Genomic DNA, 15,849 nt, shown 5'->3' with positions numbered 1-15,849 from the left:
GGTGCCAATTTATTGTTCAATATATTGAGTTGAAAGTGTCTTTCCAGCAGCAAAGCGCTTCTGGAAATATGTTGTTTTTTTTTTTTTAACCAGATGTCCTTACCTTGGGTGTTTCTGTGCTGTTTGTACCTCAGCAAGGACATAATGGATTTCCATAGCCAACAAAATCAGAAGTGCTCTTCTGCATGGAGTTCCAAGCTTCAGAGTAACACCTGACTCTAATAGGAAAAAAAAATGTGCTCTCACCGCTATCGTGATGTCTGTGAGCCAAAGGCCTACCTGCGCTACGTCCCAGCACCGTGCAAATGCTTCCTGACTCTCAGCATCCAGGCCAGCCCCGTCGCAGGGACACAGCTGGCCTCCTTTCCCCCCCACAGGATCCAAATCCTGCCTCTGCAGACTTCCTGACAGGGCTTCCCCTCATCCTCACTCATGTCAACGCATAGCTGGCCTCAAATCAACCCCAGACGTTGTGCTGCCCACAGGATCTAGCTTAAGCCTCTAGGGAAGGAGGAAAGTCTCCTGAAGGGGAAACCAAACCTCAAGCCTCTGTTGTAGCATGGGACCCTCACCTTTTCTACGGCACTGCCCCTTGCTGGTGACAGTATTCTGTAAGCATACAGAAGAAATATTGGATTGTTGGATTCTCATCTAGCCCTCTTCAAATAACCCACCACATAGGTGGCTTTTACAGTGAACCTGAGAGGCATCCAGAGGTGGGGTTACTCTGGACCAACAGCAAGAGTATATACAGAAGCATGAAAAATAATAATAAAAAAAAAGACCTGTCAACCATCTGTCATTTTTGCATCCAGATCAGACGTCTTACAGCTGGCAGAGGCAGAAGGAGAGCGTGCTGCAGACCCCTGGCCATTTGAACTTCACAAGATGCAACGAGCACCTTACAGAATGATTTACTTTTCTTTTTGCAGAGGAGTTCTAAAAAATAACAAGCCAACAAAAATACTGAAATCAACCCAGAAGTGTACAGTAGCTGACAGTCCACTCGGATTTCCTTGACTTAGCTGAACTGCTCAGCTATCTCTCACTGCATAGCAAAATCTGCCAGTGCACTATGGTATTCAGGACAGTACGAGATTCTCCTCTTCCAATATCCTGTGATGTGCTTTGCGTTACTAAGATTTTAAGTAATCTACGCTTAGAGAAACTGATCTGCCAATTACTGCTTCCTGCAGATGGCTCTCATTCCAATTCAATTTTATTCGTATAAAAGTAATTACTGATACCTTTTTGGGCACCATCATATTAATAAATGTGTGAAGGAGGAGACAAGTTTTATTAAGGATCCAGTTTTATTATTTTAAAAATATTGCTTGTTATTCTAACTCTGGTTGGAAAGCTTTGATGGCTCCCTGGAGCTAATTGATTAATAATCATTGCCAACTGCATTTTAAATTTTAATTTTGGCTTTGGCTGACTAGCCAAATTGATTCCCTAGAGCTACAAAACTACTCTCCGCTATTTTGAGTAGCTGGGCATTGGATGAATAGTTTAAATGTGTTGGAGGAAGTGAGCAGCAGTGTTAATTCTCCTAGATTTAAATTTTATGAGGCAGAGAAAACATACAACCTCCCCTTTGCCTTTCTGCCACGTCAAGAGCGCTGTCTGAATGGAAGAAGGCGGGTGAGCAGAGAAGGCCCTTTCCTGAATCCAGAAGATGGGCTAAGGATGAGTGCCCTGGCTCGGAGCAAGGCGTGAGGGCGAGGGGCTGGAGGCCAGGGGAGAGCGGTCTGCAAAGGCTGGGAGGAAAGAGTTCCTTGAACGAACACACGCCGCAAAAGCATTTCTTTCACATAAAGTAAATAAGCTCTGCAATCTGCTTTTGGTTTCAAAATATCAATGGATAGCTTATTGTAATACTTACATGTGAAATGGGTCGTTTTAATTATTCTGTTTTCATTTGACCAGAAAAGCACACAAGCTTTCCTGACGACGAATGAAAGAGGTCAAAGTGCTTGTGTGAAGTGCTGAGCTCTCAACTCCAGTGAGAAATGCAGGGATCTAGATACTGTCGGGGTTACATCCTTAAGTAGACTAGCTTGTTATTATAGACTTCTGCTTCTGAATCTCCCTAATGTATCTTACAAGGTTACAAGAAGTCATTTCAGATGAAATAATATATTAAAGCTGCTTAATTATTTAATTAGATGCATCCTCTTTTGTATAATACTATGCACAGAAGAAAGCTGGATCTCAACGAGAAATATCTAATGACTACATTTAATAAACTGTTAAGAAAATTCATTTATACTAAATTTTATTTTACTGGAAATGAGAGTCATTAAGAAAGGATGCATTACATTTTCTTAATTAGGTTTGGAAAAAAAGAAGTTATCTTACAGGAAAGAGAATCAGGCAAAAAAAACTTAAATATTTTACCCCAGTATTTATGGGCTTAACACGCATAATCTAGTTTTCCCCATCTGAGGAAGCACTTCACAGAACGATACCTAATTACTGCTAATACAATTTATAGCTATTGCAACATATTTGAGAAAATTTATCAGGAGTCTTAAAAAGCCTACTGAAAAAAATGCAAATAAAAGTAAACATAACTTTGGAAAAAATCAATTCATCCAGAACGAATGGCAAGCCTCCTCAGGCAGGTGAGAACAAGTTATCTTTAGAGCCATCATCTCGTTTGATACAAGATCTCAGGTATATGGGAGGAAAATCTTATATATGTGACTGAGAATGAAAGTGTTGTCTGTAACCTCCAGCTGGCTAACTCTGGGATTTTTGTTCCTCATTTTATCAAAAGCAATAAAGAGGAACAAAGCTGCTCTGGTCACTTGCAGCAGTACAAGAAAGGACTGTGTGGACAGCCGTACATCGTTAAGGTCAGGTTAATGTTAGAATTAGCATCCTATGAAAGGTACTGAGTGGATGCAAGTACTGCTGTCAAGCATGGATCAAAACAAAAAGCATTCCTGTCCTAATTCTCTTGCAATTTCAAGTAGCCCCCAACACAGAAGACAGAAAGCTCTCTCAGAGCTGCTAGAAGGGTTTGGAATATTAATCCATATATTGCATGCTCACCCAGAAATCAGTACAGACACTAATGGCCTTTAGAAATATCTCAAGAGAACACCATAGAAAAAAAAAATCTATGCAAGATCTTCTTTCAAAATATGGAACTGAGAAAAATCTTACAGGTCTGTGGAGATCAGACATTGGTACAGGACCAAAAAAAACAGAGACTCTTCAGCTGAGAAGAAAATTATGCCTCATTTCTTTCGTGTCGCTTGAAAGGAAACCTTTGAATAGTACAAGGACTTTGGTAAGTCACAAACTTGATCACAGTTTAATTGAGCCATCTGAAAAAAGGGATAATGTAACAATTTCTCAAAAGCTGTCAAAACAGGAGTGAATAAATTAGCATCAAAGTATTTTTCATTTATTTTGTCAAATTATAGTAATGATACACTATCACTAAAGGTACTGTGGAAAAGCAAATTACCATTACTGTGACCCATAAAAGACAGAGAAAACTTTTTAAAAACAAAAATAAAAATCTCAACAAAGATGGGTACCATTAGTTAATAACATTGTTTTCAGCTGATCCTGTAGAAGATAGATGTCAAATGAAAGGATTTGCAAATTCATGCTAATGATGCTATTAAATATATATTTTCCCCATGAGAATGTATGAACCAAATGCCCAACTGAATATTTTGACAGCTTTCTTTCACACTGAAAAAAATGGAAAAAAAAAAAGAGACAGAAGGTTTCAAAGTAAATCACTCCACAGCTTTTACTGAAATATGCTTTGAGATATGCACTTGTGACCTTCAATAAAATTAAAGATTTGGAAAGATGAGTGATTTTATTTGGAGCCATAAAGCAGGATTACAGTTTCTTAATGTATTTTTCCCTTTTTGTAAAATTTAGTGACCATTTATGGGTATGAAATTTACAACAAGAAATCTCCTGCCTCTGCCATAAACTAAATAGAACGATGAGCAGATTTAGCAAGATATAAGAGCCACCGATGGCCAGAATTTTAGCAAGGACATGAACTTTCTCTCTTGCTTTCTCCTCTTAAGCCATACATAGGTGCGAAGCAAATCAGTCAGAAAGCTACACCAAATCTATTCCCTGTTTAAGATGTAGGGAAGTTTATTTGGAACAATACTAATGGCTAACACATAAGAGGTTTTGTGCAGGGAAAGTCGTATGAGTCTGGCAGCTTTTCCAAAGCTCGGTTGAGTGTCATCATGAGCATCTACTTATTTGCTGGAGAACCACACAGTGGTTGATGTTTCTAGTATTTCCTCCTTTTGAATGAGTTGGAAATACTGCATAAACATCTTCAGTATCTAAGAACTTCTACTTATAGCTTAGAAGCCTTAAAACCTGACATTTCAGAATCTTAAATCATCTGTTTTGTCTCTAGAAAGCAGGGTTGCTAAATCAGCAAGCTAGAAACAGCAAAATACATCCAAAAATATTGGTAGGTAACTAGGTTCTTCAAAACTTGATACATCAATATGGAGGGGACTTGCTAGAAACAACGGAAATTACAAAAAATGTAGTTCTGCCTACCTGGAACATTTCCAGGATAATATTACTGATACGCAGAATGTATTCCCATGGTTCTTCTTTTTTTCTCTACAGAAACTCTTGGTAAGAATAGCTAAGACCGGATCTACGTTATTTAAAGATGCCTTTTGTTCTTAGATTTGGTGGCTGTTTCTAGAATTAAGTAGTAAACAATATTATTTGTCAGAATTAGCTTTAACTGACAAGTTCATCTTCAGTAACTACAGAAGCCTCAGTGCCTGCTCTGGCCTTGGAGATGGCTTAACCAGAAGCTCTGTGCAGTGCCTGGGCTCATTTCTTGAGAGGCAGGGCTTCCTAATTCAGGTTTATCTGAGTGTTAACCTGGTTATTCAGCTTCCAGACCCAAGTCAGCATTTCTGCACAGCACAGAGTCATGCAGGCACCTTCCTCTCTTCAGAGCAAGTACAGGCATCTCTTTACTAACCTGCACTGCAAAGTTGGCCTGGCACGGCAGCACTACAGACCAGGTATTGCCCTCCTTCCTGCTTTGGTGTGCCCTTCTTCAGGCAAAGCCTGGATCATTCAGCCCAGAAAGCTGCAATATTTAGAGGTGGAAGAAGAGACAAGACATATGTAAGAACAGAAATCCACATGAACTCATTGAATTAGAAGGTAGATGTTAACATGCTTCTTCCAAAGCTGCAAAATTGTTGTACTGGGATCATAAAAAACAGCCAAACCACCGAGAAGTGAATAATGCTTTAAAAGCAATTCCTGTGCAGTATGACATCCTGTGGATGTCATGTGGGGGTTAGAAAAACACTGGCAGGCCTCCAGCACAGTTCTGCGTATCACTTGCCACCAGGACACAGAAAAGTGAGTTCAGAAGTCCGTAAGTGTATCAGAGGGACTGAAAATCACCGAGTCAGGCTGCCGTCAGACATCTTGATTAAACGGGCAAAAGCTGCATGCTATTACCGAGAGTGTAACGTGACATTCACAGAACCCTGAATGCATAGTTTGAATAATCAGATGATGAGAACACTAATATTTGGAAGTGTGTATCATAAATCCAACTCTGAAACAGTAGTGTATCTGACTTTGCTGCAGCCAGGCTGAAGGAGGATAAGAAGCACTGTCCCTCTGACAGTCGGTGAACATTTATTATGGTGATAGTCGGAGTGTTTGTGCCACAGTTGTCATTAGCACAAACTGAATAATAAACTGGGGAGAGAAGTGCAGCAAATTAAATGTGAAATCACAACGTGACACGGCTCAATGATGAATCCAATACTGTTGCCCACAACCCAAAGCCAGTGTGACATGCAGCAGAAGGAATCACACTCAAGACTCCTGGTTCCCTCTGTGTGAGGCTCGCACGAGGCTGCAGTGAAACAGTGTGTTAGTGTCCAGGTCTCGGATTTCCAGAAAGGTCACAGACACCAAAGTTCAAAGACCAAGAGAATGTGCTGGTGTCTGGAAGGACCAGAGAAAGACAGAGCATTACAGACGCTTCACTGAAGAGGCTGGGAGATTTAGAAAACCGATGCAGCCACGAGAAGGATGTACACACCAAGAAGGGAAGGAGTTACTTACAAAATGTGGGAAATGCAGTGATTTAGGAAACTGTGCTCAGTAACAGGTCCAACATAACCAACATAGCAGAGTAATTTTTCTGCTTCATATACCCTACCAGCAAGCTTTGCCTTCCACAGAAGGCAGCATGCCTGAATACATTTGCAGAACAGCCCTAAGCAGCACCACAGCTGGAGAGTGAACGTGCCTTTTCCATCTGCCTCCCAGCAATAGTGTGGGCATATTGGCACCCTAAAAAACAGCAAAGCATTTTCACTGCAGCAGACAGCTTTGTAGGGTTTCTGAGCAATACTGGGGCTGCTAGGGAATGGCAGATGCCATGGAATATTGAAGTTACACAAAGGACTGTAGGAATACGATAAGGTAACTCTACTCTCTTATTAAGACAAGACTGCTTTTCTCTGCCATGAACAGAGACAGAGACCCCCTTTAAAAATCTGTCCAACCATTAACATCAATTGGCCAACCCTCAGTTTTACAGGCATGCTGATTTAGGTCAAAGAGAGGAATACCACTTCGAGGTAGGTAGAAATTAAAAATCAAGCAATACAGAAAGCTGGAGCAGTGCAAGGACAAAAACATTGTTCTTTATAGTATGAGGAGAAGTGCAAGCCTTTGAAACCAGATAGTAGCAAGTGCCTGCCCAAATTCACAAAAAAACAGCCGCAGAACACAGCCAAATGCAAATTTACCCTCTATCTGACTCCCTGGATTCACGTGGTCTCTTACATAACTAATGAATGTGACAAAATGACTAAAAGCATGTATGAATACATTCATTACATCCATACTTAATGCTTGCCCCAGAACCTTTAAAAAATAACCTTTCAGTTATTAAAGTAAAACTAGCCTCCCCCACAATGTCCCTTATCTTTGGGGGAAAATTGCTCTTTCAAGACACCTTAAAGCTACAGCTCTTGAAGGGAATTTGCCAACGTTGCTGTTCCTAATTACAATAGCTTCTCTCAAATTCACATCCTCCTTTTGCTCCTGGATAACTGAGATTCATAATTTGATCACTGCTCCAATAGTTTATGAATTTGAAGATAACTGATGAGCTTTACGTACACTGCATCTCCCTGCCATGAAGGAAACTCATCCTCTGTCCTGGCTGTTAAGGCACAGCGTTTGCAGTGAGACATTCCTGCCCTCTGTGCTACAGTTTGTGTCAGAACAGCTCACCAAATTCCATCTCACAACATGACATAAGCCAGTAACGTCATCCTGGGGACAGTGGCAGTCACCATTCAATGAGAAGGAAAATCTGCCCAGAGAGATACGTTAGCAATTTGCTGATGCCTTGTGGAACGTCAGGTGAAGCCTTGCAGTTATCTAGAGCAGGCCAACATTTAGGGAATCTATAGGCTGATACACTGACATTGATGCTTCCCTAAACCACTGGTGGTTTAAACTCTCCTAATCGCGTGAGTGTTTGGGTCTTTCTATTTATTCTGATATTCCAGATTCTGGAATTTCAAGATGTTTCAAATAGTTTTCTTCCCAAGATTAAAAACAGAAAATTTGCCCAAAATTTTCATTAGTATTTGCATTAGAATTAGAGGCAATTTGATTTTGCATTTCATTTTCATGATACACACCATATTGGTTTTAATATCAAAAGAGACTATTATGAAAATCCAACCTCCTACACAATACAGATCATACAAAATCTACCATTTCCCATTGCAAGTCTATATCTTCTAGCAGAGCTACAACAGTAGCAAATTGTTGGAGAGAGAAATTAGCTTTGAAATGGACCATATATTAATGTAAAATTTTAGTGTACACAGACTTTTAATGCAGGGTAGAAATACTGTCATTCTTCCAATGGTAACAGCATTCTAACTGACCCAAAGCCTCCTATGAATTATACCAAAAATTAAGAAGCAAATTTAAATCTGATTAAATGTGATACGATCTGAACATAACATTAAAAAAAAAGACAGAAAAGAAAGAAAAAAATCAGGTCAAACTATTTTTCTTCAGATCTGCTTCCAAACAAGAAGTGATCTCACTTACAAACAGTGGTCTTATGCATCCCCAGCGGGAGGGCCTCAAGCACACATCATTTGTGCCTTTCTGCCTTCATTCATCTGGCACTGTACAGAAGACACCCACTGATGTCTTCCCGACAGTGCGCAGTTGTCTTCCCAGGAGGGTGGAGGAAGGAGAAATGACACTAGATGTTAGTGTTAGTTGCTGTCAAACCCAAGCAGCCAGTCTCTGGAGGGAGAAAAAACAATCTCTGGATGTTTACATTTCCAGTGCATTGGTTACTCTTAATACCTAAAAGCTTAAGCCATTGATGTTCACCATGAAACACCAGCACCAGGGCCAAGTTTGAAATTAATGAAGATTAAGGCTGGCACCAAGGAGAATGACTTAAACAAGTTCAGAACCACACATCAAAAATCATCACTGACCGTGGCTAAAAAAATGCTTAGACTGTGAGAGAAAAAACAGCTTAAAACATCTTATGGGTCAACGAAGCAAACTAAACCTGACACAAGCCCACTCAATTTATGTTAAACTTAGAAGCTGTTTTCCAGCACTCACGAGTGTGGCTGTATGTGCCCAGGAGCTCTCTCAAGTCACCTGCACGGTTGGATGAATGCCTCTGTGATTTCCCGAAGGGCCACCTTCCCGTGTGCTCACAACTCTCAAGTGCTGCTGCCCTCTTTACACTCTGGCACAGGCCTCTGTTGGTCCTTCAAAAACCAGAAATTTCCCAGATCCTAGCACTGAGTTAATGGTAAGCTGCCTGTTCATGTCCTTCCCCAGATAGCCCCTGCTCCAGCAGGAACCTTGGAGTAAATACCAACGTACCACCTTTATGTAATTCATGCATGTTATATATATATATGCTTGCAGCGATGCCCTTGAGATTTGTGTTCTTTAAAGGAAGGGCAAGTTTTCTGTAAAAATGTCCCATGCTTGGCACTGTTTTTAATAAAGTTTGGCCAAGGACTGGGATCTGCTTCCATTCTGCAACCCCAGCAGATAAAGAGCTGCCTTGGGTCGCACGCTGCTCTCAGCGGTATTACCAGTCAGCCACTGTGCTCAGCAAAATCGGGAAAAAAAATTGTGTTCTGCAGAGTCAGACTATTTCCCCACTTAGTGGGAAATTCTGTTCTACTTTTGTGTTTCTGTAATTTGCCCTTGCTTTGCATTATTCTTTTTTTTTTTCTTGTTTTTATTTTCTTGTTTTCTAAAGAAGCGCCTGACATTCTGAATCGCACCTACGTTAAAGTCAAGGATGAAAAAAGTAGGCTCTGCAAAGGAAACTGAAAAGACAGTGCCTTTTGGCATTGTTTGGGAAACACTCTGGTGACACACATTACTAGAAGAATATAAATTATTACAAAGAGAAAAGAAATGTACTGTAGCAGTGGATTTTTGAAATGTGAACGCAATATTCCAAGGCTTAGGTAATTCACAGCAATATCCAGATAACGATATTTTCCATTTCTGCTACTTCAGATACCAGTCTTGTAATTCCACATACTTTTGGTAACATCTACTCATATTTCTGTTACTTTAATGGGTGACGGAGAAAACCGTACGTGCAGATACATATAGCAATGAACTTCCTGAGCCAAACTTAAGAATAGAAACATTTCTAGGAGAGAATGACTTGCCAAGACAAACAAGTTCTGCCAACATTTTAGCACCACAGAAGGTCAGTTGGGTTATAATTAAGTCTAATTAGCATTCTCATGAATTGCAACACCTTTTCACTTGAAGGCACGTAATGCTTAGAAAAGTAGGGATTTTTATTTCATATATTCTAAGAATCAAAGTAATGAGACATTCTAACCTTGGCTTTAAACATGATTCACCACTTACCATCATAAAAGAGAAAAGGCACATCATCATTAAAAGGAAAAGAAAGAAATGTGTGTAGTTTATGCAACCACTAATACTCACTGCTTCACTCCTGCTTTCTCCTATTCTTCTGCAGTAATTTTAATGATTTTCTTCTCTTCTGTTCAGTACTACTCAGGTGTTTTTTTTAGCATTATTCTACATTTTCTTTTCTCCTTCTCACAGTTTCATAACCCTTCTGCCTCCCTTTTTGCTTTAGCACCCTATTTTTAATTCTGTCTTCAGATCTTGCTGCCTGCTGTCCCCAGCAAGCTGGAGAATCTGACGCTGGGAGACTCTTCTTTCTGTTTCTGCAGGCACACCGTGATCGCCACGTTGGACGGAACTGCGCTGGGAAACCACCTGAGATTCTCTCATGGAGGGAAATGGTGAAACAAAAACTGGTGAGCAGAGACAATTTTTTTTCTCCCCTTTTCCTTTTCCTTCAGGTCAACACAAAGAGAAAGAACCGTGAGCCATGTGGCCTCCTCCTCCTCCCCTGGAGCACCCAGGATTGAAAACCTTTTTCTCACTCACGAGAAAGCAGCTGAAAAGGCTGGGCTGGCAATGCCACCCAGCACCTGGGGGTACACAGGGATGTACCCCTGCCACGGACAGGCACGCGGCTTGCTCTGGCATCGCTCTTTGTGCTAAGCATCACTGCGGGCACAACCGCGACTGCCGGCGTGCTGCGCTCCCAGGCGCCAGGCAGCGCAGTGCCAGGAATGGTCCTGGCTGTCCCCAGCACCCCCTCATCGACACTCTCTTCATTAACTCCTCTCAGCTAAAAGGACGAGGGATGGCTTTAGAAAGGTGTCTTAGTGCCTCAGCAGCGACAGCATTGCTGCTGCGGGCTGCCTGCTACTTCCATGTTACTTTTCAAACAGAACACACAAAGCTGCTGCAGAAGCAGGGATTTCTAAGAACAATATCCCCCAGGAAACAATAGATGCTATTAAATGCGTTTTATTTCCTCCAGGTAAAGTCATGCTCTTTCTCCCTAATGTTACCACTCGAAACGGAAATTTATTTCTCTGCTGAAGAATTTCTCTTTATTTCATCCCACATACCAGAAAAGATGATTCTGTCCTCTAAGGGAAGTACTAGCTCTTCAAATATGTATGACCTACAAAACAAGTTGAATTTCCCCTTGCATGTCAAAAGTCTACGTGTAACACATCTCTTTCACTGAACACTTTCTAGCATTTTTCTTTGCAAGTTAACAAAAAAAATTAAAATAAATATTTTCCTGTCAAAGTTGAAGCCCCATATAGTCGTGTTTTCATGATGTGAATAGTCTATTAAGAAATAAAAATGACAGTTTTAATTGCTGTATGGTACTTCGAGTTCCACCTGTCCTACAGGAGATTCACATGTCATCAGGGAATTAAGATGCCACCTCACTTAGTAACCCTTATTTAATGGAAGGTTTTTTACCATAGGTGGGGCAAAACATAAATCCACAGCACCCTTTTGTTTACTTCCAATTATACTAAGCTCTTGCATCTGTAAGATTACCTTATCCTCCCACGTATTATTCATGCCTGTAGCTCTACAAAAACACACAGACTGAAATCCTTGACCCACTGAAGTTTCTGGGTTTTTACAGTGGTTTTCCAGAGCTTGTATTTTAGTTTCCTTTCCCCAGATAATGATTTCCTATGATTTCCTTCTCTGATGACTCTAAATCTAGTTGTTTCTTTTTCCAATCTTGCTGGGTAGAAAAGACTTCAGAGGTGTAAAAGGATTGAGCCAAGATGATCCAAGATAGTCGCAGGACATTTGGGGCCAGAATGCTGTCTACGGTTATATCCGCTTGGTTTTTCAGCATTTTATGACTATCCCTGGTAAGTCCACAGAATTCAGATCAGTTGCTGCTGAACCAATCCCAGACAACCTATTGCCATACCTCTAGCAGTTGAACTCTGCTATTACTGAACTATGTAGCAGGAATACTGTTTCAAAGTAATTTCGTATGGGTTAAGTGAAACTTTGGAGTCAAATTAGTTCAAATATAGTTTCATATTCTCTCATCTAACAAGGCACGGGTCCATATAGATAACAGCAGAATATCAACAAAAACCCACAGCTTGTTCCTTTGCTTTCCAAACCTGAGAACCATTATCTCTAGATCCATCGCTTACTAGCACACATACCGCAGTATAGCTTGAGCAGATGGTTCAAAGCTAACTGTCAATCCGTCTGCAGTTCAAAACAGTGGTGAACTATTCCAGCTGTTTTCCAGATCAAAAATATTATTGTCATTTTGCTATCACTGCATGCTGAGGGTTATGTAACAAAAATGCACATGTCCCTCTGCCTGGAATGCAATTAATTTCCTCCCTCCCTACTGAGAGTGGTAAGTAACAATTCAGACAGTCTGCATGCTTCAGTTTTAAGCACGGCCAGAGATGCAACACTGGTTTTATTCCTCGTGGTAACCCACTATTGGTAACACGCCAGCCTTCTGCAGGTCTTAGAGACAGGGCATATTTTGTAGTTTGGGGAAAAAATAAACACTATCTTCCTGCTTATACAAGATCTCTGTCTGTAGTGTACTATAAATGCTTTGTTGTAGTTCTCTATTTTAACCATAGACATTGCTTTATGTTGGAATGTAAAGTATTTTAAATAAGTATGCTAACTAAAGTAATTGCTTCCGATTGAAATCGGCTGCTATACTGGCTATATATTTTGGTATGCAGAAATAAGGCATTGCACACTATGAACTTTATAATGGTGGCATAATCCCATCTTAATTTACAAAAATCCAAATACCATGCATTAGGTTAACTTAGGACTCCATAATGCTTAACCACTTCAAGCAATTTGCTCACAAAAAGAGAACAAGTAAAACTCCTTTGCTTAAAATGGTGCACTTAATCAAAACTCATTTCCCCAATGCAATCTTGTCTGTAATATGCCTTTCATCTTTTTAAGTGCAGCTAACCCAGTGATATTTATATATCAACTATAAGATCTTCAGGACAGGAGCTTTCTTTAAAATGTTTGTACCATACTCAAAATCCTTTAGTAGTTACTGTGATATAAATAAAACATGGTGACAGGGTGTCAAATGAGATGAAACATTAACTTATTACTTAACTGCAGCAATTTCCTTTAATGTCTTATTACTTGGTTCAGCTTGTTCTGGATTTCTGGCATGGTTTACAGCTTGCTTCTGCAGGGAGCATCTGCAGTGGGGTTTTAGTAGTCTTACCTGGTTAAATAGGCCAGAGCCAGCTCAGATCCTGACAGCTTTTTGGGCTCTTCTTTTTTAGTAGAGATTCCAGCTTCTCTCATCAGCTTCTTTTCTTCCTTCTTGCGCTCTTTTTTCAATTTTCTTTCCAGTTTCCTTCTTTCCTCTGGGGTAAGATCTTCTTCATCTGTTGCCTGAAGTAATGCACATTTAAATAAAGGGTAAATAAAGGTAAACAACATATGCATTATTGCAATTGAAGTGAACAGGTAATATTTAAAACCAGACGCTTCAATCTTCGTAATTTTATTGTACACTGTATTTCACTATGGATTTTTTTAAGCATATATAGATATGTAAGGGAGTAGAGTTTCCTTAAGATCCTGAGTTTCTGGGGCCGTACTCTCACACTGCTGTGCACTGAGAAAACCTCTGTCTTCCACACAGGGACTTGATATCCACTGTGCCAGAAGGGAAGATGTGACAACCACCATCTTCATCCCAGACCTCTTGGAGACCCTTTAGCTATCTTGGGTAAACATACGCACAATCTTGCATAAACATATACACATATATCCCAAAAGGTTAAAGTTTCTCTAGGTTTTCAGGCAGAACAGTTCATAATGAAAACCTAATTACTATAAATATATGTATAATTATACCCCAAATGAAAATATTTATTTCACATACAGAAGAAGATCATTAAAGAGATATGATGAGTTTATCAGGGGAAATCCGGTAGGGAGATCACGCAAGCTAAAAACAAAAAGCTGTTCCATAACAAGACGAGACTTACTCCAGTGACTCTGAGCACTGGTTCATTCATATCTTTCCAGGCAGTAGTCCTCTGAGTTGTTAAGTATCAACTGGAAGCATAAAAAAATCCAGCTGGTGTAATACTAAGAGGCTGTTACTCAACATCCCCCCACGATTTCCACATTCTGGTACATTTTGATTTCCTGTGTGAGCACTGCAGTCCAAAACTAGCAATGATTGTGCTTTCCCTCCTCTTCCCATTCACACTGTAGAAAGACTGACATCAGATCTAACAGATCTTCTCAAGAGATTTACCCTTTATAGAGCCCTATTCTGATGATCATCTTGGACAGACCTTCACAAAATCGTAGAGAACGTAGCTTCTGGATATCGCAATCCCTGAGGACCTCAGGAAGCAGTAGGGATTGGGACTCAGTGAAACTACTTCTTCTGTGCAACCTCCCAGCAATGACTGAGCAATGAAAAATATACAGAGTTTTGCAAACAGGACTCATACACTTCCTTGTGGGTATTTCCAAATCCAAGAGCGAAGGGACAGTATTAATTCTTAGCATGCTAGTTACACACCCCACACTGTCCCAAACAAAATTGTGATACCTTCACTGTGGTTTGAGGACCTGCTGCTTCTCAGCCACCCCCATGGTCACTGTGAATCAACACAGGGTAAGACACGCACACTGTGCACCGTTTAAATATCATTATCTCTTCCAGGCTAAGAACAAAAATACTGGATGTATTAGCTTCTGGGAGGAGCTCAGGGTTTTCAGCTGCTGTGCTGTATTATTCCCTTCTATCTTCTGTAGCCAACTTAAAATTGCAGACACAGACACATTTCTAAATTATAGGCTCAGACTGGAATAGGTTGTCAGGCTTTTTTTTTTTTTAATTTTTTAAAAAATTGAACCATATTTAGCACCTTATGTTGAGACAGTTCAAGCATCCTGCTCATGACATTTAACAAGAGGTGTTGGGGCCACAGGCAATGCTATGGAAACATAAGGGATTGCAGTAACGTGGAACATGACAGAGATGCTGCCCAAACAGTACTGATTTGCCAATGACTCCATTAATCCACTTCCTCAGCAACAGCTGTGTTGGGTTTGTTAAGACAACCTGAGCGAGGAACAGCTTCCTACGAGGCCAGGCTCTTATTTATAAGATGGGTAGGAAAAACCAGCGCCAACAGCAGTGAAAATGGCATTAATGTAAGGCAGCCCAGGAGACGTGTACCTTGCCTGTTCACACGTGGACTTTAAAGAGATTCGCGTACAGCAGGGACAGAAAAAGGGGAGATAGCATGCAAGTGTTTGCCGAGTTACTTAGATCCATAAACTCCACTCAAAATAAGTATTTCCTGATGATTCTGTCATGTCTGCGTGTTGCTCCAACACTCTGGCTGCAATCTGATGCAGGTGGAGCTTACAGAGAGCAAGGAAACCTGGAAGAGTCACCAATGCCTCTGGCAGCCGTGTTAGCATCTCGTCGCGGAGCTGGGACAATAAAGGAGCCCGACCACCACCGGCATTCCCAGAACAAGAACTGCATTCGCAGACTGGGCTTTGAAGGAAGGGGTCATTTGATGATCAGGTTAGAGCACCTGACCACTGCGCAGTGGGGATGGGGACCCCGCTAGATGCTTAACATGCCCTTAACGTCCCTTTTGCCTTGAGACAAAGGTCTCTGAGCTGGTGCTCAGACCCAGGCATGAATGTCCCTTTTGCTCCCCCCTTCTGGGAGAGGCACCCACCACAGAAACCTGGATGCACAAGAATATTGATCACTTTAGGGAGATGGGTTAAAACCACTTTATGAAGCGACAGATCCTCGGGATTGTATCAGCTAGCATTTGTCAAGCGCCTTAAAACAAAAATCCAAACATGGTGCTAAAC

General features: G+C 40.8%; 1 protein-coding gene across 3 annotated transcripts in view; it reads right to left on the bottom strand.

Moving 5' to 3' along the window:
* The window catches only part of CHLSN (cholesin), a 133,328-nt gene that overhangs the window by 13,932 nt on the left and 103,547 nt on the right, over positions 1–15,849 (bottom strand). For all 3 annotated transcript variants that reach the window (XM_083799504.1, XM_083799502.1, XM_083799503.1), the window contains exon 3: positions 13,205–13,377. In XM_083799504.1, the coding sequence (XP_083655630.1) occupies positions 13,205–13,377 (173 nt within the window). The remainder of the gene's footprint in view (positions 1–13,204; positions 13,378–15,849) is intronic.

Source organism: Anser anser, assembly GCF_964211835.1.
Source record: "Anser anser genome assembly, chromosome: 15".
Classification (NCBI taxonomy): Eukaryota; Metazoa; Chordata; class Aves; order Anseriformes; family Anatidae; genus Anser; species Anser anser.
Note: the sequence above shows the minus strand (reverse complement) of the source record. Positions and strands in the feature narration are given on the sequence as shown.